At 36.5% G+C, this 27,557-nt stretch overlaps 1 protein-coding gene across 6 annotated transcripts in view; it reads left to right on the top strand.

Annotated features, from left to right (window-relative positions):
• ARHGEF9 (Cdc42 guanine nucleotide exchange factor 9) overlaps positions 1-26,987 on the top strand; it is a 311,063-nt gene extending 284,076 nt beyond the window's left edge. For all 6 annotated transcript variants that reach the window (XM_033111439.1, XM_033111446.1, XM_033111462.1 and 3 more), the window contains exons 8-10: positions 7,711-7,954; positions 14,386-14,454; positions 26,768-26,987. In XM_033111439.1, coding sequence (XP_032967330.1) covers positions 7,711-7,954; positions 14,386-14,454; positions 26,768-26,949 — 495 coding nt within the window. In that variant the 3' untranslated portion in view covers positions 26,950-26,987. The remainder of the gene's footprint in view (positions 1-7,710; positions 7,955-14,385; positions 14,455-26,767) is intronic.
• Positions 26,988-27,557: the final 570 nt, after the last annotated feature.

The raw sequence follows: 27,557 nt of genomic DNA, 5'->3' as shown, positions 1-27,557 counted from the left end.
CAATACTCTCTGCTCATTTGATGAGGCCAACATTACCCTGATACCAAAACCTGGTAAGGACAACACAAACAAAGAAAACTACAGACAAATATCTGTGATGACCACAGATGCAAAAATCCTAAACAAAATTCTAGCAAATCGAATACAACAATGCATTAAAAAGATTATTCATCTGGACCAAGTGGGGTTCATCCCCGGAGCACAAGGTTGGTTCAACATCCTCAAATCCATCAATGTGATACATCACATAAACAAAATAAAGGGCAACAATCATATGATTATATCAATTGATGCAGAAAAAGCATTTGACAAGATACAACATTCATTTATGATTAAAACACTTAATAAAACAGGTATAGAAGGAAAATGCCTTAACATAATAAAGGCCATATATGACAAACTCTCAGCTAATCTCATAATTAATGGGGAAAAACTGAAGCCCTTTGCTCTACGTTCAGGAACACGACAGGGCAGTCCCCTATCACCTCTGCTTTTCAACTAGTGTTGGAAGTCCTTGCCAGAGCAATCAGGCAAGAGAAAGAAATAAAAGACATCCAAACTGGGAATGAAGAAGTTAAATTGTCACTCTTTGCAGATGACCTGATGTTGTATATAGGAAACCCTAAAGACTCCACCAAAAAGCTATTAGAAACAATCAACGAATACAGTAAAGTTGCCGTCTACAAATTCAACGTACAAAAGTCCATTGCATTCCTATATACTAACAATGAAATCTCACAAAAAGAAATACAAAAAAGAATTTCTTTTGCAATTGCAGCAGAAATACTAAAATACCTAGTACTAAACTTAACCAAGGATGTGGAAGATCTATATGCTGAAAACTACAAGGCATTTTTAAAAGAAATTGAAGAAGACACAAAGAAATGGAACGACATTCCGTGCTCATGGATTGGAAGAATCAATATAGCTAAAATGGCCATATTACCCAAAGCATTGTACAGATTTAATGCAATCCCCATCAAAATCCCAATTTTTTAAAGAAGTAGAATAAAAAATCATCAGCTTTGTTTGGAACCACAAAAGACCCGGAATAGGCAAAACAATCTTAAGGAAAAAGAACAATACTGGAGGTATCACACTCCCTGACTTTAGCTTGTACTATCGGTCTATAATAATCGAAACAACATGGTATTGGCAGAGAAACAGACACATAGACCAATGGAATAGAATTGAGAACCCGGAAATAAAACCATATAAATATGGACAGATAATTTTTGACGAAGAAGCAAAAAACATACAATGGAGAAAAGACAGCCTCTTCAATAAATGGTGCTGGGAGAATTGGTTAGCCACGTGCAAAAGAAAGAAACTGGACTGCTATCTGTCTCCATGTACCCAAATTAATTCAAAATGGATCAAAGACTTAAGCATAGGACCTGAAACAATAAACTGCCTAGAGGAAAACATAGGTACTAAACTTATGGACCTTGGGTTCAAAGAGCATTTGATGAATTTGACTCCAAAGGCAAGGGAAGTAAAAGCTAAAATAAATGAATGGGCAATATGAAACTTAAAAGCTTCTGCACAGCAAAAGAAAGCATCGACAAAATAAAGAGTCAGCCAACTGAATGGGAGATTTTTGCAAACAGTGCCTCTGATAAAGGGCTAATATCCAAAGTATACACGAACTCATGCAACTCAACATCAAAAAAAGCAACCCAGTTGAAAAATGGGCAGAGGACCTGAAGAGACATTTCTCCAAAGAGGACATACAAATGGCAAATAGACATATGAAAAAATGCTCAACATCACTAATCATCAGAGAAATGCAAATAAAAGCCACAATGTGATATCACCTCACCCCAGTCAGAATGGCTACCATGAACAAGACAAATAGTAACAAGTGTTGGAGAGGCTGTGGAGAAAAAGGAACCCTCATACACTGTTGATGGGAATGCAGACTGGTGCAGCCGCTATGGAAGGGAGTGTGGAGGTTCCTCAAAAAATTACGAATAGAATTACCATATGACCCAGCAATCCCTCTCCTTGGTATCTACCCAAAAAATTTGAAAACATTTATGTATAAAGACACATGTGCTCCAATGTTTATTGCAGCTTTATTTATGGTGACCAAGACATGGAAACAACCAAAATGTCCTTCAATAGATGAATAGATAAAGAAATTGTGGTATATATTCACAATGGAATTCTTTTCGGCAGTAAGAAAAGATGAAATAGGACCATTTGTGACAACATGGATGGATCTTGAGAGTATAATCCTAAGCGAAATAAGCCAGACAAAAAAAGTAGAGAGCCATATGATTTCACTGGTATGTGGTATATAAACCAAAAACAACAAAAGAACAAGACAAACAAATGAGAAACAAAAACTCATAGACACAGACAATAGTTTCGTGGTTACCAGAGGGTAAGGGGAGAAGGGGGTGGGAGATGAGGGTAAGAGGGATCAAATATATGGTGATGGAAGGAGAACTGACTCTGGGTGGTGAACACACAATGGGATTTATAGATGATGTATTACATAATTGTACACCTGAAATCCATGTAATTTTACTAATAATTGTCACCCCAATAAACTTTAAAGAAAAAAAAAAAGGAACTCTGCTAGTTGCAGCAACATGGATGAACCTGGAGGTCATTAGTCATTTTGATCAATAAAATAAAATAGAGAAAAACAAATACAGTATGATCTCAGTTATATGTGAAATCTAAAACAGTGGAACTCATAAAGACAGATAGTAGAATGGTGGTTGCCAGGGGTTGGTGGTGGAGGAGGAGATATGGCAGTGTTGGTCAGATGTTAAAAACCTTTAGTTATGCAGGATGAATAAGTTCTGGAGAGCTAATGTACAGTATGGTGACTGTAGTAAGCGATACTGTGTTTTATAATTGAAATTTGCTAAGAGTAGATTTTAAGTTTTCTCCTCACAGAAAAGGTAACTTTGTGAGGTGATTAATATGTTAATTAGCTTGAAGTGGTAATCATTTCACAGTGTATTTGTATATCAAAACATCATGTTGTACACCTTAAATATATACAATCTTTGTCAATTATATCTCAAGAAACCTGGGGGGAAATGTGAAATATTTAGAATAGTGTCTGGCACATAATTTATGCTGGTCAAGTGTTCACTGTTGTATAGTTATTATTTTGTTAGTATGTACTCTAGATGCTGGAATACAGTAATGAGAAAGATAAATCCAGTCCCAGCCCCATGAGCCTTCCCCAAGATCTAGAGAGAAAACCAGTTTGACCCAGGCTAGAACGTAGTAATAGGGCCCCCTCTTAAAAGGTAAGGAGGACCTTAATGACAAGCAAGTGAGGCAGACTGCAATTCTGAACAGTTGCATTCCCAGTATTGCAGCATCTGTCATTTGTGCAAAATGTCCTACAGTGTCTCACTAAACCCCATGAAAACTCAGTGAGGCCAAATTCAAACAGCTCCCAAGTATGTAATGTTAGGGACAGGTCAGCTTCTTGCTGGAGTATGGCTAGGGCCAGGATGCTTGTCTGCAGAACAACAGGGCCCTCCTGGAGAAGAACTAACCCCTTAATATCCTCCATTTTGGACAAGTGGAAGGGAAAAGGAGGAAGGCTGGCATACTATCAGAGACAACGCCAATAAGGCAGGGAACTTGTAGTGACCTAGATAGCATCTGTGGTGAACACCTATTTACCATGTTCCTATGAAAGCATTCAGTCCACCATTGACAAATGGCATGTGGGCAGCCTGGTCCCAATAGGACCACAGGCAACCAGGGCTCAGAAAGCTTTGATTCCTTGCCATGGGCAGAAACTGAGCAGAGAAACTTCTGAGGCTTTGTCAGCTGTCCTTCCCTGGACAACCCCTGAGTGAGGCAGACCAAAGAAGGTACTGGGGCAGAATAAATGGCACTAAAAGCTGTGGAACAGAACTAATGCAGCTCAGCAGTGTGGTGGCTGAGTGTCAGTTATATAAGGGTGTAAGGTCGGTGCTAGCATTCAAAAAAAGGAAACCACAATGAAGAGCCAGAGGGTGCAGTCAGGGAAGGCTTCTTTGGGGAGGAAGAATGTATGAATTTGACCTTGAAAGCTAGAAGTATTGGAATAGGAGGCATCGCTGAGGCAGGGAGGAGGTAATGGTGTAAGCCTAAGTATAGATCTATACTGAAAGGTGTATGGGATTTCCAGGGATAGTGGGGTAGCTATGTAAATTTTTAAATATTCAGGGTTACCGTTGCTTTGATTTATTTTCAGGCACAATATTTAACTTACTTTGAAAGTTTAAATGAACTAAAGGAAGCAGTGAGATTTTTAAATTCACCAAAAGGAGTTTTAAAGCACTACAAAACATTGTTCTGGGAGCAAGAAAGCTCAGCATCATATTTGTCAGACAAGAATGGCCTCATGACGTGCTGATTGCATGTTTAGATTTGAGCTTTACAATCATTTTGCAAGGTAAGGATGACTCTCCTAGTTTCACAGATGATGAAATTAAGGCTCAGAGAGATTAAGTGGCTTGCCCAAGACCACACAGCTAGTAGGTTAAGCAGCTAGGACTCAAACTCAGGGCTTTGGATTCTTCACTCTTTCCACTGTTCCATGCTACTTTGTGGCCTTAGCTACCCTTTCTGACTGGATTTTCTCAACAGTGGGCCATTCTTAATCATTCCTATCACATCCTTACACTTGACTCTATAGCTAATCTAGTGCCTAGAAACTCATATTCAACCCTCTGGGGAGTCAGAAAGAGCAGGAAAAGGGAGAATTTTAATGACACATCTCTCACTGTCTTCCCGTTACAGAGCTAGAATTCTGTCTAGTTGCTTGGTATCTTTAAATACCCAAAGAAACAATAGGAGGTTCAGTTGACACTTTTAATTTAGCTCCAAGATCATGTACATCCTTTCCATTTTTGGAAACCAGTAAAGGTTTTGAAGGATAACAATGATTAGGAAACTCCAACTCAGAGGGAAAGGAAGCTGCAGGCTGAAAGTAGGAATATAGGGAGGTTGAGTCTGCCTGTGTTCTAGTCTGGTGGGCACCCACCTATTAGCTGTGTGGTCCAGACCTGGATTCCTAGGTCTATGTGTAATTAATTGTATTATGTATTGTAAGGCAGGTTTCAAGCTTTTACGAGATCAACCTAGACTACATTGATCCATTCTCCTCAGCTTGTCCTGCTTTTGTAGTTAGATTAGCCGTCAGGACCCACTTTTTGTGCACATGCCTCTCAAAGTGAGGATGTGGAAGTCAATGCATAGGAGCCACCCTGTTCTTTTGGCCAGAACTGAGCCTATCGATTTTGAGTATGGTAAAAGGAACCCTGGCTCCACAATAGGCTTGGAGCAACACTTGCCCACTCTGTTCAGCTGACCTCTTCCTCTCCTGTGAACTTGGTGCCAGGAGCACCCGTCAGATCAGATCCCATCTGTACTCACAGCCTATTTATGTGCATGATCATTATGAGAAGAAAAAGAACAATGTGATACCGTGTTTCCCTGAAAATAAGACCTAGCCAGACCATCAGCTCTAATGCGGCTTTTGGAGCAAAAATTAATATAAGACCCGGTCTTATTTTAATATAATATAAGACTGGGTCTTATATAATATAATGTAATGTAATATAATGTAATAATACCGGGTCTTATATAATATAATGTAAGACTGGGTTTTATATTAATTTTTGCTCCAAAAGACGCATTAGAGCTGATGGTCCGGCTAGGTTTTATTTTTGGGGAAACACGGTAGTTATTTTTTGCAAAGCAACTCAACAACATCCGTATTTTCCAGCCTGAAGCTTCAAGATTGACAAATCCTTAAGTGCAGCCTTCCCCAGCACCACTGAAAAGCCCAGTTTACTACGCAGTGTGAAGAGTTAGGATTGGGAATGTGGGTGGCAAAAGGCAAATCCTTTGCAGGTGCCTGTAGCTGAGAATTAAGGTGTGTCAGGCAATTTGAGATAATGGGAATAGTTTAACCAAATCATCTAATATTAATAAAATTTAATGAGCATTTCTGACTCTATCAGGTTGTCTAAAAGGCCAAATAGAAGAGAGAAGGGAGAGTTGGCCAGAAAGGGCTCCTGCTACTCCCAATAGAGGACATCTGTTAAGACAGGGCTCACTGGGGCCCTCTTTGGCCAGACTCAGCCACACATGCCCCTATGTTAGGTGTGCTCTTAGGGGAAGCTTAGGGCAGTACTGAGAGGAGGAGGGGCTGAAAGGCCACTCTGAGAAACACTTATCAGACCTTACATTCCACAGGCCCAGAGGTCATTTCATCTATCCCTCAGTTTTTCTTTTTTTTAACTTATGAAACATTTGACATTCAAAAAGATATAAAAATAATGTAATGAGCACCCATGGACTTATTTTAAGAAATACAGAGGGTACCAAGAAAAAAATGTATATACATTTTAAGAAAGGAAAACTGTATTAAAGTTGTAATACTTAATATATACCGATAACAAAAGATGACTACAAGTCACGTTTGACTTCTGCAATTACAAGAGGTGCTCAAAGTCATTACTATAAGCATGCAGACATTTCTGATTACAGCGAACTACTGCTTGAGCAACGTTAACCAAAGTGTCCACTTACATGCATTTTTTTGGCACCCTTGGTAATTATTTTACAAATAATCTTCCTCCACTCACTCTCTGCTTCTTCTCTTCCTTCTCTTTCTTCCCTGCCTCTCCCCATGTTCTTCTCTGTACTCTCTTGAATTTGACATGCATCATTGTCATATATTATTTTTATAGTTTTCGTACATGTGTATGTATACCTAAACATTCTGTGGCAATGCTTTGTATGTTTATAAACCTTATATAAGTGGAATAGATACAGATGAGATAAAACTATATAGAAAGGAAAACGGGAATGATAAGCATTGGATTTAAGATCGAGATCGCTTTGGCATCGTAGCTTTTGGATTGGGTGGTGGGTTCACCAAAACTTAATACATTATTAAAAGTAAGTAAGTAAATCAATAGAGAAATAAGAGCACCATTCATGGACTGATGATGAGTGTTTCATGGACTGAGGTTAATCCAGTTCTATGCAACCAAGAGCAAAACAACAATGATAACAACAGATATACTCTTTGTATCCATCTACAACTTTTATTTTCTCTCACAATAAGATTTGTGAGATTCATCCATGTTGATATATGAAGCTCTTTGTTCATTTCACTTTTACCCCCATTTCTCCTGCGAGACAGCCTGATCCAAAAAATTCCCAGAGACTTAAGTGTTTCACCCTCCCCAGGTAATCCTTCCTGGCCAACAGCCTATGTCCACCTAGCTATTCTTACTGCTCATCCTGCCTCTGATATGCACTGGCTTGCTGGAATTCCTCAGTGTCTCCAGGTAATCAAACCAGCTCATATGATATGTCTGGAAGGCTTGCAAATATTTTGGAATAAGAAAAGCCTTTTCTAGCAGTGCTTGTGTGGCTTACTACTTCCTATTTTCCGTCAGCAGTCTTGCAACCACATAGAAGGAATGATGTTGGGGTCTGAGACAGAGCTTCTGATGTATGACAGAGACTTTCTCTAAGTGCATCCAGTTAACAAACCTGTCACTGTCATACTGCTAAGCTAACCTGCCCCATTTTCACCAAACTAATTCCCATTGACATTCCAAAACAGTGGCAGTGTTAGTGTCCTCCTGTGCCCATGTGCCAACTCTCCTGGTACCAACTCTCCACACATCTTTAATAAAAAGCCTTCTTTTTCTTCCTACCTAGGACCTCATTCGGAGAGACATCCTATATTATAAAGGCCGCATTGACATGGATAAATATGAGGTAGTTGACATTGAAGATGGCAGAGACGATGACTTTAATGTCAGCATGAAGAATGCCTTTAAGCTTCACAACAAGGAGACTGAGGAGGTACATCTGTTCTTCGCCAAGAAGCTAGAGGAGAAGATACGCTGGCTCCGGGCTTTCAGAGAAGAGAGGAAAATGGTACAGGAAGATGAAAAAATTGGTAAGTGACCTGAGAGGAGAAAGAAGAATATAGAGGATTTGAATTAGTTTTCATTTTTTTAGAGGCGGAAGGAAGATTTCAATTTACTTTCTTGGTTCCCTATTATTAGGTTCTTTTTGGTAGATACCAGTAGTTTCCATTAGTCAGGGTTAAGTGACAGTTATAGGTTGGCCTCCCCTACAGTCTCATTATTAGATAAGACTATTACACTGAAAATAAACCTCAGGTTCGATTCCCTCAAATATATGAACATTTATTAGCATGCAAACACAAAAGCAGTCATACAACCGATTCTGTGATCTCAGTGCAGTCCCAGCTCTACTTAGATATATGACAACATCTTCTGTGAAAAGGTTAGTCAAGGCAGATTTGGTAATATTATAGTGACAGGATTCAGCTAACTTTCTAGTCAGAGTCTGGTGACAGAATCTTCTGTTGAGTTTCAAGACATAGCATCTGTTTTCAATCTTAAGTTTTAGGCTTCCTTCTGAAGGGTATAGGCCATAGGACTCACTGGATTCTTAAACCCAGTTTTTGTGAGGGCTAAGGTGGCTGTAAGACATTTGTGGCCAGTGCACATTTTGAATAACATTCATTTTACCAATGAAAGTTCATTTTTAACTTGCGTTAGGCTAATTAGGCCTCATGCATTAAAATGACTGAATTGTTGGTAGCAATGACCTCTAGAGTAAAGATTTCTGGGTGTTTAATATGTTAACAAATCACCTGTTAAGTGTATATTCCTGATTAGGGCACTTCAAATGTTAATTAAATGCTCCTAGAGTATAGATTAAAATGAATGTATATGTGTATATCACACTTTCTGAATGAAAGTATTTTAAGTAGATTATAGAAAATGTAGCAGGGTCCAAAACCGTAACCACTTTCCATTCACACTAAACCATACTCTTTGGCTCGAATGAGGTTCCCTTTTCTAGAGAGGATATAGCTGGTAGAGATATTTTTTTATGCTGCTTCCCCAACTGTGGGATTTAGGTACCATTGGCTGTAGCTTTGTGGTTTACAAAGTACTGTCAGGTCTCTTGCCCATTGTCCTTTGCTTCTGGTATAAAAATACAAACAGCCAAGTTTTGTAGTTACCTGAGGAAACAGTTTCCGTTTTTGCCTTGCTCCTCATGGGATTAGACTTGACCTTATACCTGTATGCTCAAGTTGATAAAAATTGCCTCTAGAAAAATGGGACTACCCACTGAGTCCTGGTACAAATGGATTCTCCTATTTTTCAGTGTTGGGGTTTGAAATGGTCCAGAGGCAAGGGAGGATAATCAGAAAGACACTGCTTAGTCTAAACCTGGTCTGCTCAGGTTTGGGGTAGAGTGCACATTGATAATTCACATTGTAGTCAAATTGCTTTTAGCATATGGGCACTGAATTGGGATATGATGTACAGTGGTACAGGAATACTACTGGCTGCTTCTCTCAATAGTAGGCTGTAGCAGCCTCTGACACTGCCTAGGTTGTTAGAGCTATTACAGGAATTGTCTTAGTGTGCTTTCTGAAGCCTTTAGATCAACTAGAAGATTCCCCACCATTCCCTCTAGTTACAACATGATATCTCAAACACAATGCCCTGATAACATGAAACTGTGAAAATCTGCTTCTAATGGAAAAGCTTCCAGAAGTCCAGAAGTTATTTACTGACAACTATGTTTATCTTTTAAAAAATAAGTTTTTTTATTTTATTTTTCTGATTCTAAAAGTAATCACTTTCATTGTAGGCTTTCATTTGTAGGTTAAAAAAATATAAGAAAAAAAATTAAAATCATACATTAATATATCACCCAAAGCTAACTTTTATAAATATTTTAATATATTTTCCCTATCTTTTGTTTCTATGATAAATAAAAAACTAGGGGGTTTGAATCTTTTGGTCTCCCCCAACCCCTGTCTCTCCATGATGGATAGATATGATTTTATATCCTTATTTTTCACTTAAAATGTCATCATTAGCATTTCCCTAAATAATTTAACATTTTAATCATTTTATGGTTATCATATCGATTTAAGATTTTTTGTATTTTATTTCTACTTTTTAATTATAAAATAAATACATGGTCATAATAACCATTGAAACACATGAAAAAGTAATAAAGTTTAGCAGTCTTTTTCCTTCTCTGTCATTCCTGTGCTATGTGAGATAATCAATATTAGCTTGGTGTGCCTTTTTACATACTTATGTTCATATAAATGTATATACACACATCAGACTGTAAATGTTTGTTTACAGAATTATACATATTACTTTGTAACTTGCTTTTTTATTTTTCAATTACAGTTGACATTCAATGTTATATTAATTTCAGTTTCATAGCATAGTGGTTAGACATTTATATAACTTACGAAGTGATCCTCCTGATAAGTCTAGTACCCATCTGGTACCATACATATTTATTACAATATTATTGACTATATTCCCTAGGTGAACAATATAAAATTGAATTATAACTCTTTATATCAGTCAGGGTTCAACCAGAGAAGCATAACCAATAGGAGATGTATCATTATTAAGAGTTGTATTACAAGGAATTGGCTTATGTGATCATGAAGCCTGGCTAAGCAACTCCAAAATTGTAAGGCAGGCAGTCAGGAATGGCAGATCATGGGCAGGCTTGAACTCCTGGGCATAGGCCAAAGCTGTCATCTACAGGCAGGAAGATCATGAGAAGGATGAAACTCCACGTACATGGGCTGAAACTATGAGGTAGAGTTTCTTCTCTCTTGGGGGGAGATCGCAGCCCTACTTGTTTTTCAAGTGGTAAAAAGAATTACTATGAGCTCTATGCTCTTAACCAATTTTAAGTGCACAATATAATAGCATAAATGATAGGATCAGTGTTGTACAGCAAATCTCTAGAACTCATTCATGTCTTGTATAAATGGACTTTATACTTATTGAACAGCAACTCCCCATTTTCCCCTCTCTCCAGCCTGGGAATCATCATTCTGCTCTGTATTGCTGAGCTTGACCTCATATTTAGTTTAGATACCTCATATAAGCAGAATCTTGCCATATTTGTCCTTCTGTGACTGCCATATTTCACTTAGCATAATGTTCTTCAGATTCATCCATGTTGTCACATATGGCATAATTCCCTTCCTTTTTAGGCCTGAGTAATATTCCATTGTATGTATATACCACATTTTTTAATCCACTCATCTGTTGATGGACATTTAGATTGTTTTTATGTCTTGGCTATTGGGAATAATACTGCAATCAACATGAGAGTACAGATATCTCTTCTAGATCCCGATTTCAGTTATTTTGGATATATACACAGAGGTATTTTTTTTTTTAATTTTATGAGGACCCTCCATACTGTTTTCAATGACTGCATCATTTTAATTCCCAAGTGTACTATGGTTCCAGTTTCTCCACATCCTTGCCAATACTTATTATTTTTTGTTCTTTGATAATAGCTATCCAAACGAGAGGGAGGTGATATCATCTTGTGGTTTAGATTTGCATTTCCCTAATGATTAACGATGTTGAGAATCTTTACATACTTATTGGCCATGTGTTTGGCTTCTTTGAGGACGTGCCTATGCAAGTCATTTGCCCCCCCCTTTTTTATTTGTTGTTGTTTTTTTGTTTGTTTTTGTTTTGCTATTGAGTGTTCCACATAGAAGTTCCTTATATGTGGAAATTAGCTCATTATCAGATATATAGTTTGCAAATATATTTTCTCCAATTCCATAGGTTGCCAATTCTTTCTGTTTCTTTCCTTTATTTGTGTAGAAGCATTTAAATTTGATGTAGTCCCACTTGTCTGCTTTGCTTTGTTGTCTGTGCTTTTGGTGTCAGATTGAAGAAATCATTACCATGACCAATGTCAAGAAACTTTTCCCATGTGTTTTCTTCTAGGACTTTTACAGTTTCAGGTCATACATTTAAGTCTTCAGTCCACTTTGAATTGATTTTCATGTATGGTATAAGGTAGGAGGAGGTCAATTTCATTCTTTTGCATGTGGATATCCAGTTTTTCCAGCACCATTTGTTGAGAAAACTTCTTTCCTAATTGTGTATTCTTGGCACCCTTGTTTAACTGTATATGTGTGAGTTTATTTCTGGGTTCTCTGTCCAATTCTTTTGGTCTTTATGCCAGTCTCATACTGTTTGAATTACGGTAGCTTTGAATATGTTTTGAATCAAGAAGTGTGATGCCTCCAGCTTTGTTCTTTTCGCTCAAGATTGCTTTAGCTGGTATGGGCCTTTTGTGGTTCCTTCTGAATTTTAGGGTTGGGTTTTCCATTTCTATAAAAATGCCATTGGAGTTTTAATAGGATTACATTGAATCTATAGGTTGCTTTAGGTAGAATGGACATTTTAATAATATTAAGTCTTCCACTACAAGTAAAGAAAATTACAGGCTAATATCCCTAATGAACATAATGGAAAAATGCTCAGTAAACCGATAGAAAACAGATTTCAGCAGCAAAAAAGGATCATACACCATGACCAAGTGGGATTTATCCCTGGGACACAAGGATGCTTCAATGTATGCAAATCAATTAGTCTGATACACCACATTAACAAAATGAAGGATAAAAATCACACAATCATCTCTATAGATGCAGAAAAAGCATTTGACAAAAACTCATCACCCTTTCATGATAAAAACTCACAGCAAAGTAGGTTTAGAAGGAATTTACCTCAACACAATAAAAGCTATATATGAAGGCCAATAGCTAACATCATACTTAAAGGGGGAAAAACTGAAAGCTTTTTCTTTAAGAGTAGGAAGAAGATAATGATGCCTACTTTTACCACTTCTGTTGAACATAGTAGTGGGAATCCTAGGCAGAGAAATTTGGCAAGGAACCAAATAAAAGACATCCAAATAAGAAAGAAAGAAGTAAAATTATTCTTTTTGAAGAGGATATCATCTTATATATAGAAAACCGTAAAGACTCCACCAAAAGCTCTTACAAGTAATAAATGAAGTTAGCAAAGTTGCAGGATACAAAATCAACATATAAAAGTCAGTTGCGTTTCTATACACTAACAACAAACTATCTGAAAAGGAGATTAGTAAACAATCCCATTTACAATCACATAAAAAGGAATACAACACTCAGGAATAAATTAACCAAGGAGGTAAAAGACTTGTACACTGAAAACTGCAAAACATTGTTGAAAGAAATTAAAGAAGACAAAATAAATAGAAAGACATTCTGTGTTCATGGATTGGAAGACTTAATATTGTTAAAATGTCCATTCTACCCAAAGCAATTTACAGATTCAATGCAAACCTATTAAAACTCCAATGACATTTTTTAATGGAGATAGAAAAGACAATCCTAAAATTCAGGTAAAACAACAAAAGACCCATAATAGCTAAAGATATCCAAGAGAGAAGAACAAAGCTGGAAGCATCACACTTCCTGATTCAAAATATTTTACAAAGCTACAATAATTAAAACAGTATGGTACTGGCATAAAGACAGACATGTAAACCAGGAGAATAGAATAAAGAGCCCAGAAATAAACCCACATATATACAGTCAACATGTTTTCAACAAGGGTGCCAAGAATACACAATTAAGAAAAGATGGTTTCTTCAAAAAATGGTGCTGGGAAAACTGGATGTTAACACAGAAAAGAATGAAATTAGACTCCTACCTTACAACATATGTGAAAATCAACTCGATGGATTGAAGACTTAAATATATGACCTGAAACTGTAAATGTCCTAGTAGAAAATATATGGAAAAGGCTTTTGACATTGGTCTTGGCCAGGATTTCTTGAATATGATACCAGAAACATTGGAACAAAGCAAAAATAGACAAGTGGGACTATGTAAATCTAAAATGCTTCTACACAGCAAAGGAAATAATCAAAGGAACAGAAATGCAACCTGTGGAATGGGAGAAACTATTTCAAACCATATACCTGATAAGAGGTTAATTTCCAAAATATATAAGGACCTCCTACAACTCAATAGCAAGAAATCAAATAACTCAATTAAAAATGGGCAAAAAATCACACTGACATTTCTGTTATTTCATTAATTACTTTTTGCCATTTGATTTTTTCCTTCCTTCTGAGACTTCTATTATCTCTGTAAATATTTTCTGTTGTAATCTCTTTTTACTCATTATTTACTTTTCTTTGGATTTTTTTTTCTTTTGATTGAGAAACATTTTTCCACTTTACACCATTCTTTATTCAACCATTCTCCATTTAAGAGCCTCTTAACTCATGTTCTCACTTTTCTTTGACCCTCTGTACTGTGAAATGCATCTTTGTAGCTAAATCTTTATCCAAGCTTCTTGCTGCATTTCTTTTTCAGTTTTCAAGACTTTGGATATATGTTGCCAAAATTACTTGTCCAGAAATATTGTACTAATGTATACATTTAATAAAGGTCTATGTTTATCTTAACAAAATCATGTGTTTTTATGTTTATAGGATTTGAAATTTCTGAAAACCAGAAGAGGCAGGCTGCAATGACTGTGAGAAAAGTCTCTAAACAAAAAGGTAAAGCTGCCTTTAACCACCACTGGCTACCCCCAGCCCCACTCACTCTCTTTATGAGACTGGGAAGCCATAGGCTATGTGCTTGCATATTTGTAGGCTTATTGCCCTGCTGAAGTTCTCTTGGGGTAATGGGGAGTGTCTGGGTCTCAGGTGTCTCTGATGACAGGTGGCAAATGGCCTTAATAGTTTAAAGCTTAGGAATGAATAGTGTAAGGTAGTTATGTCCAAAGATATCTCATTGGTGCCGGAAAAGATAGAATCTCTGAAGAAGGTTAAAATTAGTGAGACAAAAATCCTTACATACAAGGGAACCCACATAAGGCTATCAGCAGATTTCTCAGCAGGAACCTAGCAGACCAGGAGAGAGTGGGATGACATATTCAAAGTGTGAAAGAAATAACTGCCAACCAGGAATACTGTACCCAGGAAAGTTGTCCTTCAGAAATGACCCAATGGGTCAAAGAAGAAATCAAAATGTGAACAAAAAATTATCATGAGATGAATGAAAATGTAAACACAATATACCAAAAGTTATGGGATGCAGCAGAAGCCATTTTAGCAGGAAAGTTTATAGCTGTAAATACCTACACTGAAAAAGAAATGATTTCAAATAACCTAACTCTACACCTCAAGAAAAAAGAAAAAAAAATTAGCAAAAAAAAAAAAAAGGAAATAACAATCAGCGTAGAAGTAAACAAAACAGAGAACAAAAAGCATTAGAAAATGTCAATGAAATTTAGAGCCAGCTTTTTGAAAAGATAAACAAGACTGAAAAATATTTAGCTGGATTAAGAAAGAAAGACTCAAAAACAAACAAACAAAAAACATGAGAAATTAAAGAAGGTATTATAAATGCTATCACAGAAATAAAAATAATTATAATATTAAGAACAATTATACACATCAAATTGGATAACATAGAAGAAATGTATAAATTCCAAGAAACATACAGTGTACCAAAACAGAATCATACAGAAATAAAAAATCTGGAGGATTACATCATAAAAATGGTGGCATGAAGTGAGCCTCTTGAAATTTCCCCTGGAATTTACAACAAATTGAACAGCTATAATTCCAAAAGGACTCCCTGCACAGCACACAGGTAAGACTAAGAGACACACAACTGAAATCATCTAAAGGTGGGCAAATAGGGTGAGCAGGGGAGAGGGAAGGGGGAAGTGTGGAGACGCAGGCTGCGCGGGAACAGGATGCAGACTGGAGCTCAGAGCTTCTAGCTCCATGTATTCTGGAGCTATTGCAGTCAAAGGAAACGGAAAAATTTGGACTGCTAGTGCTTTGCTTATGGCCCACAGTCCCACCTGAGGGACCAGCCTATAACACAGCTAAAACCAACACTCACGGCAGAGACCTCGGAGCAAAGACTTAGGGAAGAAGGGTGAAAAGAGCAGTTTAAGACCTCACTGCCAAGCAGGGAACATAAGGCATAGCCGTGGAGCCTAGCCGACCCCTCTCACTCTCCAAACCTCGCCCCACCCCGACCCTGCCAAGGCTAGAAGCAGAACGGTAGCAGTGTCAGATCAAAAGAACAGAATATATGCAATTCTGAGAACTGCAGCCTACACCCACACTGGCAGCCTAACTAGTTCCGGTGAAGGGGAGGGAGACTTGGGTGCAGCACTGGCTGTGCTGGTGGTCGCTGCCATTGCTCTAGGCCACTTCTCACAATCCACGCTGACCCTGTCCTCACCTATCTGGGTGGATCCCTGGAGGAGTAAACAGAGCCGCTGGAATACATAGGCTCTGAAACTGGTGCAGGAAGAGCTTTGGAACTTTAGAAGCTGTCCACATCCCCTCATGGAGGCAATGCCCTGTGACCCAGGTGACCTTCTCACAGAGGAGAAGCTCACATTCCAGAGAATCCCTTCATTGTGTGAGAAGCCAGAACAGTGCAGAGAAAATATAACACTTCGGCATGACAGAGAATGAAAGGCTGCAGTCAGAGAGAAAATAAACCATTCTACCAACAACTACTGGAAAACAAAAGAAGAACCTCTTCCTATCAACCTGTTGCAGAACCCACTCCTGTAGATGCCTGGAAATAATAATTCATTAATTGCCATGAATAACCAAGGTAACAAGACAGCTCAGGAAGAAAATGAAAAGTCTCCAGGAAATGAATTTAAAGACATAGAAATATATGACTTAAATGACAAAGAATTCAAGATAGCAGTTCTGAAAAAACTCAACGAAATGCAAGAAAACATAGGTAGGCAGTTTAATGAACTCAGAAACACAATCAAAGAACAAAATGAATATTTTTCCAAAGAGATTGAAATTTTAAAGAAGAAGCAAATAGAATTTCTGGAGATTAAGAACTCAATAAAAGAAAAGAAGAATGAAATAGCCAGCTTAGGATAGTAGAGTCGACCAGATGGAGGAAAGAATTTGTGACATCGAAGATAGAAATCTGGAAATGATACAGATGGAAGAAGAGAGAGACTTGAGAGTTGAAAGACATGAAAGAACTGTACAAGAACTTTTTGACTCCATCAGAAAGAGCAATATAAAAATAACGGGCATAGCAGAAGAAGAAGAAAGGGAGAAGGAAACAGAGAGTATATTCAAACAAATAGTCAACGAGAACTTCCCAAATTTGTGGAAAGAACTGGATCCTCGAATCCAAGAAGCAAATAGAACACCTAATTACCTGAATCCCACCAGGCCTTCTCCAAGGCACATTGTATTGAAGCTGTCTAAAATCAACGACAAAGACAGAATCCTCAAGGCAGCCAGGGAAAAGAAGACGGTAACCTACAAAGGAAAGTCTATTAGATTATCATCAGATTTCTCAGCACAAACTCTACAAAGAAGACGGGAGTGGAATCACATATTCAAACTATTGAAAGAGAGAAATTATGAGCCAAGAATAATATATCCAGTAGAGATATCTTTAAATATGAAGGAAGAATAAAGAACTTTCCAGACATACAGAAACTGAGGGAATATTCTAGCCCACGACCTGCACTACAAGAAATACTGAAGGAGGCTATTCGACCAGAAACAAAAAAGCAAAAGAATACCAAACCATGAGTCGTATTACAAACAGACAGAAGCAGGAAATAGCAAGCCCTACACCAAATAGGACGCTATACACTTAAACATAACGTACAGGGTAAAGAAGGAAACAACAAAAAAAAACTTAATAAAAGAGGAAAAAGACAACTTCCCACTGCAGCACAGAAATCAACTCACAGCATAAATAGGGATAATTTGTGACAATAAAAACATAAAAGCGGGGAGAGTAAAGATCTGAACTGTCACAAGGGAATTGAGAAAGTAAGCATACTGAAGAAAATAGAATATTCTAAATATCAAACTTTCTTTTACACCAACTAAATGGTAACCCCTTAAAAAATCCAGAACTGAATATATAACATAAAAAAGAAGAAACAGAGGAAAATAAGATGGAATGCCACCATGCTGAAATAATAAACAGCGACAAAAAGGCAAAGAAACAATGGAGACACCAACCTACCAGAAAACCAGAGATAGAATGATTGGAAATTCTCATATATCAATAATTACCCTAAATGTAAATGGACTGAACTCATCAATAAAAAGGCACAGAGTCGTAGGTTGGATCAAAAAACTAAGCCCAACCATATGCTGCCTCCAAGAGACACATCTCAGCTACAAGGACAAACATATATTCAAAGTGAAAGGGTGGAAACTGACACACCAAGAAAACAGTTTTCAGAGAAAAGCAGGCGTATCCATACTGATATCAGATGAAACAGATTTCAGGATAAAAATGGTAACAAGAGACAGTGATGGACATTTCATTATGATAAAGGAGACTTTACAACAAGAAGACATAACAGTTATCAATATTTATGCCACCAATCAAGGAGCACCGAAATATAAGCAAATAGTAACAGAACTAAAGGGAGAAATTGACAAAAACACAATTATAGTAGGGGACCTAAATACATCATTGACAGCTATGGATAGATCATTAAAACAGAAAATAAATAATGAAATAGCAGCCCTAAATGACAAATTAGATGAAATATACATAATTGACATGTATAGAGCACTTCATCCTAGAAAATCTACCTATACATTCTTTTCTACTGTATATGGAACATTCTCAAGGATAGATCACATGTTGGGACTTAAAACTAGCCTCAGCAAATTGAAGAAGATTGAAATCATCCCAAGCACATTCTCTGATGAAAATTGGGTATCAACTGCAAGAAGAAAGCAGGAAAAACCACAAATATGTGGAGATTAAGAAACATACTTTTAAAGAACAACTGGGTCAAAGAAGAAATAAGAGGAGAGATCAAAAGATACATAGAAACAAATGAGAATGAAAATACATCCTACAAATTTTCGAATGGAGCAAAGGTAGTTTTAAGAGGGAAATTGATATAATTACAGGCCTAGCTCAAGAATGAAGAACAATCTGAGATAAATAACCTCACTTGACACCTTAAAGAACTAGAAAAAGAAGAACAAAGGAAACACAAAGTCAGCAGAAGGAAGGAAATAATAAAAATCAGAGCAGAACTCAATGAAATAGAGAACTAAAAGACAATAGAAAAATTAATGCAACAAAGAACTGGTTCTTTGAAAAGATAACAAAATTGACAAACACTTGGCTGGACTCACTAAGATAAAAAGAGAAAAGACACAAATAAACAAATTCAGAAATGAAAGAGGGGAAGTTACTATGGATGCCACAGAAATACAAAGAATCATCCAAGATTACTATGAAGGACGATATGCCACCAAATTCAATAACCTAGAAGAAATGGACAAGTTCTTAGAAACATTTCCTTCCTAGGCTGAATCATGAATAATTGGAAAATCTAAATTGACCCATCACCGGTAAAGAAATTGAATCAGTCATTTGAAACCTTCTCAAGAGGAAAAGTCTGAGATCAGATGGCTTCACTAGTGAATTCTACCAAACCTTCAAAGAGGATCTAATACCTGTGCTACTCAAAGTCTTCTAAAAAACTTGAAGAAGAGGCAGTACTCCCTAACTCATTTCATGAGGCCAATAGTACCCTGATACCAAAACCTGGTAGGGAGAACACAAAAAAGAAAACTACAGACCAATAGCTCTGATGACTACAAATGCAAAAATCCTAAACTAAATTCTAGCAAATCGAATGCAACAATGCATTAAAAGATTATACATCACGACCAAGTGGGGTTCATTCCAGGGGCAAAAGGATGGTTCAACATATGGAAATCAATCAATGTGATACACCACATAAAGGACAAAAATCATGTGATTATCTCAATAGATGCAGAAAAAGCATTTGACAAGATACAACATTCATTTATGATTAAAACACTTAATAAACTGTGTATAGAAGGAAAATACCTCAACATGATAAAGGCCATATGTGACAAACCCTCAGCTAATTTCATAATTAATAGTGAAAAAGTGAAACCCTTTGTTCTATGTTCAGGAACACGAAAGGGTTGTCCCCTACAACCTCTGCTTTTCAAAGTAGTATTGGAAGTCCTAGACAGAGCAGTCAGGCAAGAGAAAGAAATAAAAGGCATCCAAATTGGGGTAAAGAAGTTAAATTGTCACTTTTTGCAGATGACATGATGCTATGTATAGAAAACCCTAAAGACTCCACCAAAGAGCTATTAGAAAAAAATAAATGAATATAGTAAAATTGCCGGCTACAAAATCAATGTACAAAATTTCATTGCATTCCTATATACTAACAATGAAACCTCAGAAAAAGAAATACAAATAACAATTCCTTGTTCTAACAAAAAGAATAAAATACCTAAAAATAAACTTAACCAAGGATGTGAAAGGCATATATACTGAAAAGTATAAGACATTTTTAAAAGATATTGAAGAAGACACAAAGAAATGGAAAGACATTCTGTGCTCATGGATTGGAAGAATCAACATAGTTAAAATGGCCATATTACCCAAAGCATTATACAGATTTAATGCAATCCCCATCAAAATCCCAATGGCATTTTTTAAAGAAATAGAACAAAAACTCATCAGATTTGTTTGGAACCACAAAAGACCTCGAATAGCCAAAGCAATTTTAAGAAAAAAGAACATTACTGGAGGTATCACACTCCCTGACTTTAGCTTGTACTACACGGCTACAATCATCAAAACAGCATGGTATTGGCAGAAAAACAGACACATAGACCAATGGAATAGAATTGAGAACGCAGAAATAAAACCACATAAATATGGACAGATAATTTTTGACAAAGAAGCCAAAAACATTGAATCGAGAAAGGACAGCCTCTTCAATACATGGTGCTGAGAGAATTGGAAAGCCACGTGTAAAACAATGAATTAGACTATCTGTCACCATGTACCAAAATTATCCCAAAATGGATCAAAGACCTAAACATAAAATCTGAAACAATAAATTGCATGGAAGAAAACATAGGTACTAAACATGTGGACCTTGGGCTCAAAGAGCATTTTATGAATTTGACCTCAAAGGGAAGGGAAGTGAAAGCTAAAATAAATCAATGGAAGTATATCAAACTAAGAAGCTTCTGCACAGCAGAAGAAACCATTGACAAAATAAAGAGGCAACTGACCAAATGGGGGAAGATTTTTGGAAACAATGCCTCTAAAGAGGGGCTAATATCCAAAATATAAATATATAAGGAAACCTCACTGAACTATTTGTACAGTGCTGCCAATGTAAATGCCTGGTGGCAAGTTCACAAACTTAATTGTCACATCTCGAAAAGGAGGAAGTGAAATTGATTCTCTTTGCCTATGGCAAGATTTTATATATAGAAAATCCTAAAGACACCACCAAAAATATTGTTAGATCTAATCAATGAATTCCATAAGGTTGCAGGATGCATTATATCCTACAAAACTGAGTACCATTTTTATACACCAACAATGAATTTTCTGAAAAACAAAGCAGTCTACCTATAATAGTATGAAAAATGATAAAATTCTTAGGAATATATTTAACCAAAGAGGTGAAAGATATACATGTATACGGAAAACTCTAAGACATTTATGAAAGAAATTGAAGAAGATACAAAATGAAAGGTTTCCTGGATTGGAAGAATTAATATTGTTAAATTGTCCAAACTGCCCCAATCCATGTATAGATTCAATTCATTACCTATCAAGTTTCCAATGGCATTTTTAACAGAAATAGGAAAAAAAAATCCTGAAGTTACTGTGGAAACATAAAAGATTTTGAATAGCCAAAGCAATCCTGAGAAAGAACAAAGCTGGAAGCATCATACTTCCTGACTTCAATTTATATTACAATGCCTTCGGATTCAAACAGTATGCTACTGGGAAAAATAGTTACATAGACCAATGGAGGAGAATCTAGAGCTCAGAAATAAACTCATGCATATACAGTCAACTAATATCTGACAAGGTAGCCAAGAATACTCAATGAGAAGGACAATCTTTTCAAAGTGGTTCTGGAAAAACTGGATATTCGCATGCAAAAGAATGAAAGTAGACCCTTATCTTACACCACTCACAAAAATTAACACAAAATGGATTAAAGACTTCAATATAAGACCTGAAACCACCCAATTGCTCTAAGAAAACATAGGAGAAATGCTCGTTGACATGAGTCTTGGTAACGAATTTTTGGATATGACATATAAAGCAAAAGCAATAAAAGGAAAAAATAAACAAGTGGGACTATATCAAACTAAAAAGCTTCTGCACAACAAAAGTCAACAAAATGAAAAGGGAACCTATGAAATAGGAGAAAATATTTGCAAGCTACCTATCTGATAAGGGATTAATATCCAAAATATATAGGAACTCATACTATTCAATAGCAAAAAAATTAAAAGAAACAAAAATATACAAATAGTCCTTTTGGAAAATGGACAAAGGGCCTGGATAGACATTTTCCCAAAGAAAATAGAGACACTACAAGGTAATACAGGCCAATAACCATGATAAATATAGATGCAAAAATTCTCAAAAAATACTAGCAAACTAAATTCAACAGCACATTAAAAGGATCGTATACCATTATCAGGTGGGATTCATCTTTTGGGTGCAAGGGTGGTTCAACATGTGTAAATCAACAAATGTAGTATACCACATTAAAAAAATGAAGGATGAAAATCACATGATCATCTTAGTATATGCAGAAAAACCATTTGACACAAATCAACATCCTTGCATGACAAAAACTCTCAATAAATTGGGTTTACAAGGAACGGACCTTTGTATAATCAATGCCTTATATGACAGGTCCAACACTAATAATATTCAATGGTGAGAGGTTGAAAGGTTTTCCACTAAGATCAGGAACAAGACAAGGGTGCCAACTCTCACCACTTCTGTTCAACATACTGCTAGAAGTCCTAGCCAGAGCAATAAGGCAAGAGAAATAAAAGTCAGAAAGACAGAAGTAAAATTACCTCTGTTTACAGATGACATGATTTTTATATAGTGAGAACTCTAAAGACTTTCTCAAGAATTGATAGTGTTAGAACATTAGAATAAGACAGGAAATCAGTAATGTTTCAGGATAGAAAATCAATGTACAAAAATCAGATGGATCTCACTAACAATGAACGTCCAAAAGAGAAATGGAGAAAATCCCATTTGCAATAGCACAAAATAGAATTAAGCACTGGGAAATAAATTTAACCAAGGAGGTTAAAGACCTGTACAATGAAAACTATTAGATATTTATGAAAGAAATTGATGAAGACACAAATGGATGGAAAGATATTTAATGTTCATGGATCATAAGCATTAATGTTGTGAAAACATCCTTACTACCCAAATCCATCTGTAGAGTCAATGAAATCCCTCTTAAATTCCATGGCATTTTTTACAGAAGTAGATAAAACAATCCTAAAATTTGTATGTAACCACAAAAGACTCCAAATAACCAAGGCAATCCTGAGAAAGAAGAGCAAAGCTGGGAGCATTACGCTTCCCAATTTCAAACTATATTACACAGCTATGATAATCAAACAGTATGGTACTGGCATAACAACAAACATAGAACAATGGAACAGAATTATAAACCCAAACTTATAGTCAACTAATATTTGTCAGGACACCAAAAATACTCAGTAGGGAAAGGATAGTCTCTTCTATAAATGGTATTGGTAAAATTGCATATTCACATGCAAAAAAAGTATTGGACCTCTATCTTACACCATTCACAAAAATTCAAAGTGGATTAAAGACTTAATTGTAAACCAATACTGTAAAATTCCTAGAAGAAAACATAAGGAAAATAGTCCTTGACATTAGTCTTGGCAACAAGTTTTTGAATATGACATCAAAAGCACAAGCAACAGAAACAAAAATAAACAAGTGGGACTACATCAAACTACAGCAAAAGAAACAAAACAATGAAAAGACAGCCCACGGGATAGGAGAAATATTTTCAAAGCATATATCTGATAAGGAATTAAACTTCAAAGTATATTTATCCAAAGAAACCCAAAACATACTTTGAAGGGACATGTGCATCCATATGTTCATTGCAGCATTATTTACAATAGCCAAGATAGGGAGTCAACCTGAGTGTCCATCAATGGATGAATGGATAAAGAAGAGGAGATATGTATGTATGTATGTATGTATGTATGTATATAATGGACTATTACTCAGCCATTAAAAAGAATGAAATTTTGCTATCTGCTGCAATTTGGATGGATCTAGAGGGTATTGTGCTAAGTGGAGTATGTCAGATAGTGAAATACAAATGTCATATGATTTATATGTGGAATCTAGAAAACAGGATAAATGAACAATTAAAACAGAAACAATCTCATAGATACAGAGAGCATTTTGATGATTACCAGATTGGGAGAGGAGTTGGGGGGATGGTTGAAAGGGGAGGGGCATTAAGAAGTACAAGTGGGTTGTTACAAAGTCGTCATGAGGATGTAGAGTATAGCATGGGGAATACAGTCAATAATATTGTAATAACTACGAATGGTATCAGATGGGTACTGGATTTAACAAGGTGATCACTTCATAAGTTATACAAATGTCTAATCACTCTGTCGTACACCTAAAACTAATAAAAGTGTAAAAAAAGAAAAATATTTTAAAAAATAAAATTCAAAGTGGATAACCAACTCATACAACTCAATGGCAAATAAACTAAGAAAACAAAACAAACAAGTAGTCCAATTAAAAAATGGGCAGAGGATCTGAATAGACATTTTTCCAAAGAAGACATAGAGATGGGCAGCAGATTCATGAAAAGGTCCTCAACATCACTAATTATCAGAGAAATAAAAATCAAAACCACAGTGAGATCTCACCTCATGTCTGTTGGAATGGCTATTTTCAAAAAGACGAGATAACATGTCCTCGTGAGGATGTGGAGAAAAGAGAAACTTTGTGCACTATTGATGAGAATATAAATGGTGTGGCCACTATGAAAACAGTATGGGGCGTTCTCAAAAAATTAAAACTAGAACTGCCATCTGATTCAGCAATCCCATTTCTGAGTATATATAGGAATGAAATGAAATCAGGATCTTGAAGAGATATCTGCACTCCCACGTGTTCATTGCAGCATTATTCGCAATAGCCAAGATGTGGAAACAACCTACTTGTCCTTCAGCAAATGAACGGATAAAATAAATGTGGTGTATACATACATACATACATACATACATGTGTACGTACATACATACACAGTGGAATATTCAGGCATAAAAGAAGGAATACCTGCTATTTGTGGACCTTGAGGGCATTGTGCTAAGTCAAATAAGTCAGACAGTAAAACACAAATACTATATGATCGCACTTATATTAGGAATGTAAAAAACACAAATTTATAGAAACAAAAAGTAGATCGGTTGTTGCCAGAGGCTGGGGTTAGAGGAAGTGGGGAGATGTTGGTCAAAGGGCACAAACATCCAGTTATAACATGAAGAAGTTCTGGGGATATAATGTACAGTATGGTGACTGTAGTTAACAATACTTATCGTATGTTTGAGAGTTGCTGAAAGAGTAGTTCTTTTTTTTTTTTAATTTATTGCGGTGACAATTGTTAGTAAAATTACATAGATTTCAGGTGTACAATTCTGTATTACATCAGAAAGAGTAGTTCTTAAATGTTCTTACCACAAAAAAGGTAATTATGTGAGGTGGTGTATGTACTAGCTAACCTTATTGTGGTAATCATTTCTCAGTATATACGTGTACATGTATCAAATCATCGCATTGCACACCTTAAACTTACACAATGTTGTCTGTCAGTTATATCTCAACAAAACTAGAAAACAAAAAGAAAACAAAAAATACTGCCTTTTAGGGAAAAAACAGTTCCTTCCCACTGAAGTGACAATGGCTGATGATGACTTAATATGATACTACTTCCAGGGTAATAGGATCAAGTCATCAAACAAAGAAGTTATAATGTTGAAATTTTAGATACTGGCCAGCAGATGAGGAAGGTACGTGGGAGCAGCAGAGAGGTCTTTCTTGCATTCTGTGTCATATGTTATATGCCTCAGCCTATTCTGTGCTGAATGTAGATTAGGATTAAACTTTAAATTTAGGTCCCTTGGTTCCCACAATCCTCCATTCATGTGGATTTTGCTTTATGGTTGCAAACCCTCCTAATGAAAGTTGAGAAGTCATTGAAGCATTCCCTTTGAAAGGTCACAAATATATTCTAAGTCTCCCTTGTGTTCCATGAATCATATCTTCTGGTAGTGAGTTTGTTTTCCCTCTCAACTACCAATATCACTTTCCTATTAAATACAGTTTCGTTATTCTCAACCTGGTATAGAATACTAGATCACGCGTACCTTAGCTTTTAGAAAAACATTTTCCCCCAGTGATCTGTCCTGAAGTCAGTAGTTCGTAACAGGCCTCTTTTGTCACTTCCAGGGGGGTAGTGGAGGAGGGAGAAAATGTTGTTTGACATTAAATGGGGATCATTGGGTTATTTGCAGGACCAAGCCCTGCATAATGTATTATGGTCTCTTGGAAAGAGCTCTGAACTGAGAAGTCAAAGAATGTGGATTCTAGCCCTTGCTTTGCGACCCTGGGTATGACGTTTTCCTCCAAGTCTCAGTGTGCTCATCTGTAAATGGCTGATAGAAATACCCCAAGTTTCTCTGTGATACTGTGTAGATGGGAAAGCATGTTTGTTGCAGTAATCACCACACCATTCCAAAGTCTGTTATGGAATGTAATTCTTCCCTTGGATGATTTTCAGTTCCAGTTCACACTCTCTAAAACAGACTGCCTTGAATTTTCTGCTCAAAGTCATCCTTGTGTAATTTGAGAAGTCCCTTGCTACTTAACTTACACCCTTTCCCTTTGATCTTCCATCTACTCTAGGTGTCAACTCTGCCCGCTCAGTTCCTCCTTCCTACCCACCACCGCAGGACCCGTTAAACCAGGGCCAGTACCTGGTCCCCGACGGCATCGCTCAGTCACAGGTCTTTGAGTTCACCGAACCCAAGCGCAGCCAGTCACCATTCTGGCAAAACTTCAGCAGGTTAACCCCCTTCAAAAAGTAATACCTGCAGGGAGGCAGATAATTTTAAAATAAAGTAAATAAAATTATATTTATAGATGGACCTTTTTTCGGAGAAGCACTGTTGAAATTTATATATATATATGTATATATATATGTGTATATATATATGTATATGCATATATATATACATACACACACAGACACACACATATATATGGATGTATACACACACGCAGAGACCCTTGAGTGTGCATACACACACACACACACACACACACACACACACACACACACACAAAGGACCAAAAATGTTTTCTGTTGTTTTGGAGAAGTGAAATCTGTAGTTGGTAGGAAGAGGTACCAATGGCTTCCAAACATGTGATCCCTTCCAAAAAGTTTTCTGTTCTTATCCTGTCCCCCTCCCCTTTACTTTCAGAAATTGACATTTCTATTTGTTCCTTTTCTTGTTGAGATAATCTCTTTGCTCCCCTGTGATTACTTGACTTGACTTGTCATTATTACCTTAGTTGTATTTGTATTGTTGTTTTTTTTTTTTTTCGTGATGATACTGATGCTGATGACTTTTTAATTTAATTTAATGTGGTGGAGTTTGGGAGTTTGGAATTTCTTTTTTTTCCCTTTTACCTT

The sequence above is a fragment of the Rhinolophus ferrumequinum genome, chromosome X (assembly GCF_004115265.2).
Source record: "Rhinolophus ferrumequinum isolate MPI-CBG mRhiFer1 chromosome X, mRhiFer1_v1.p, whole genome shotgun sequence".
Taxonomy (NCBI): domain Eukaryota; kingdom Metazoa; phylum Chordata; class Mammalia; order Chiroptera; family Rhinolophidae; genus Rhinolophus; species Rhinolophus ferrumequinum.
This window is presented reverse-complemented; position numbering and strand designations above follow the sequence as displayed.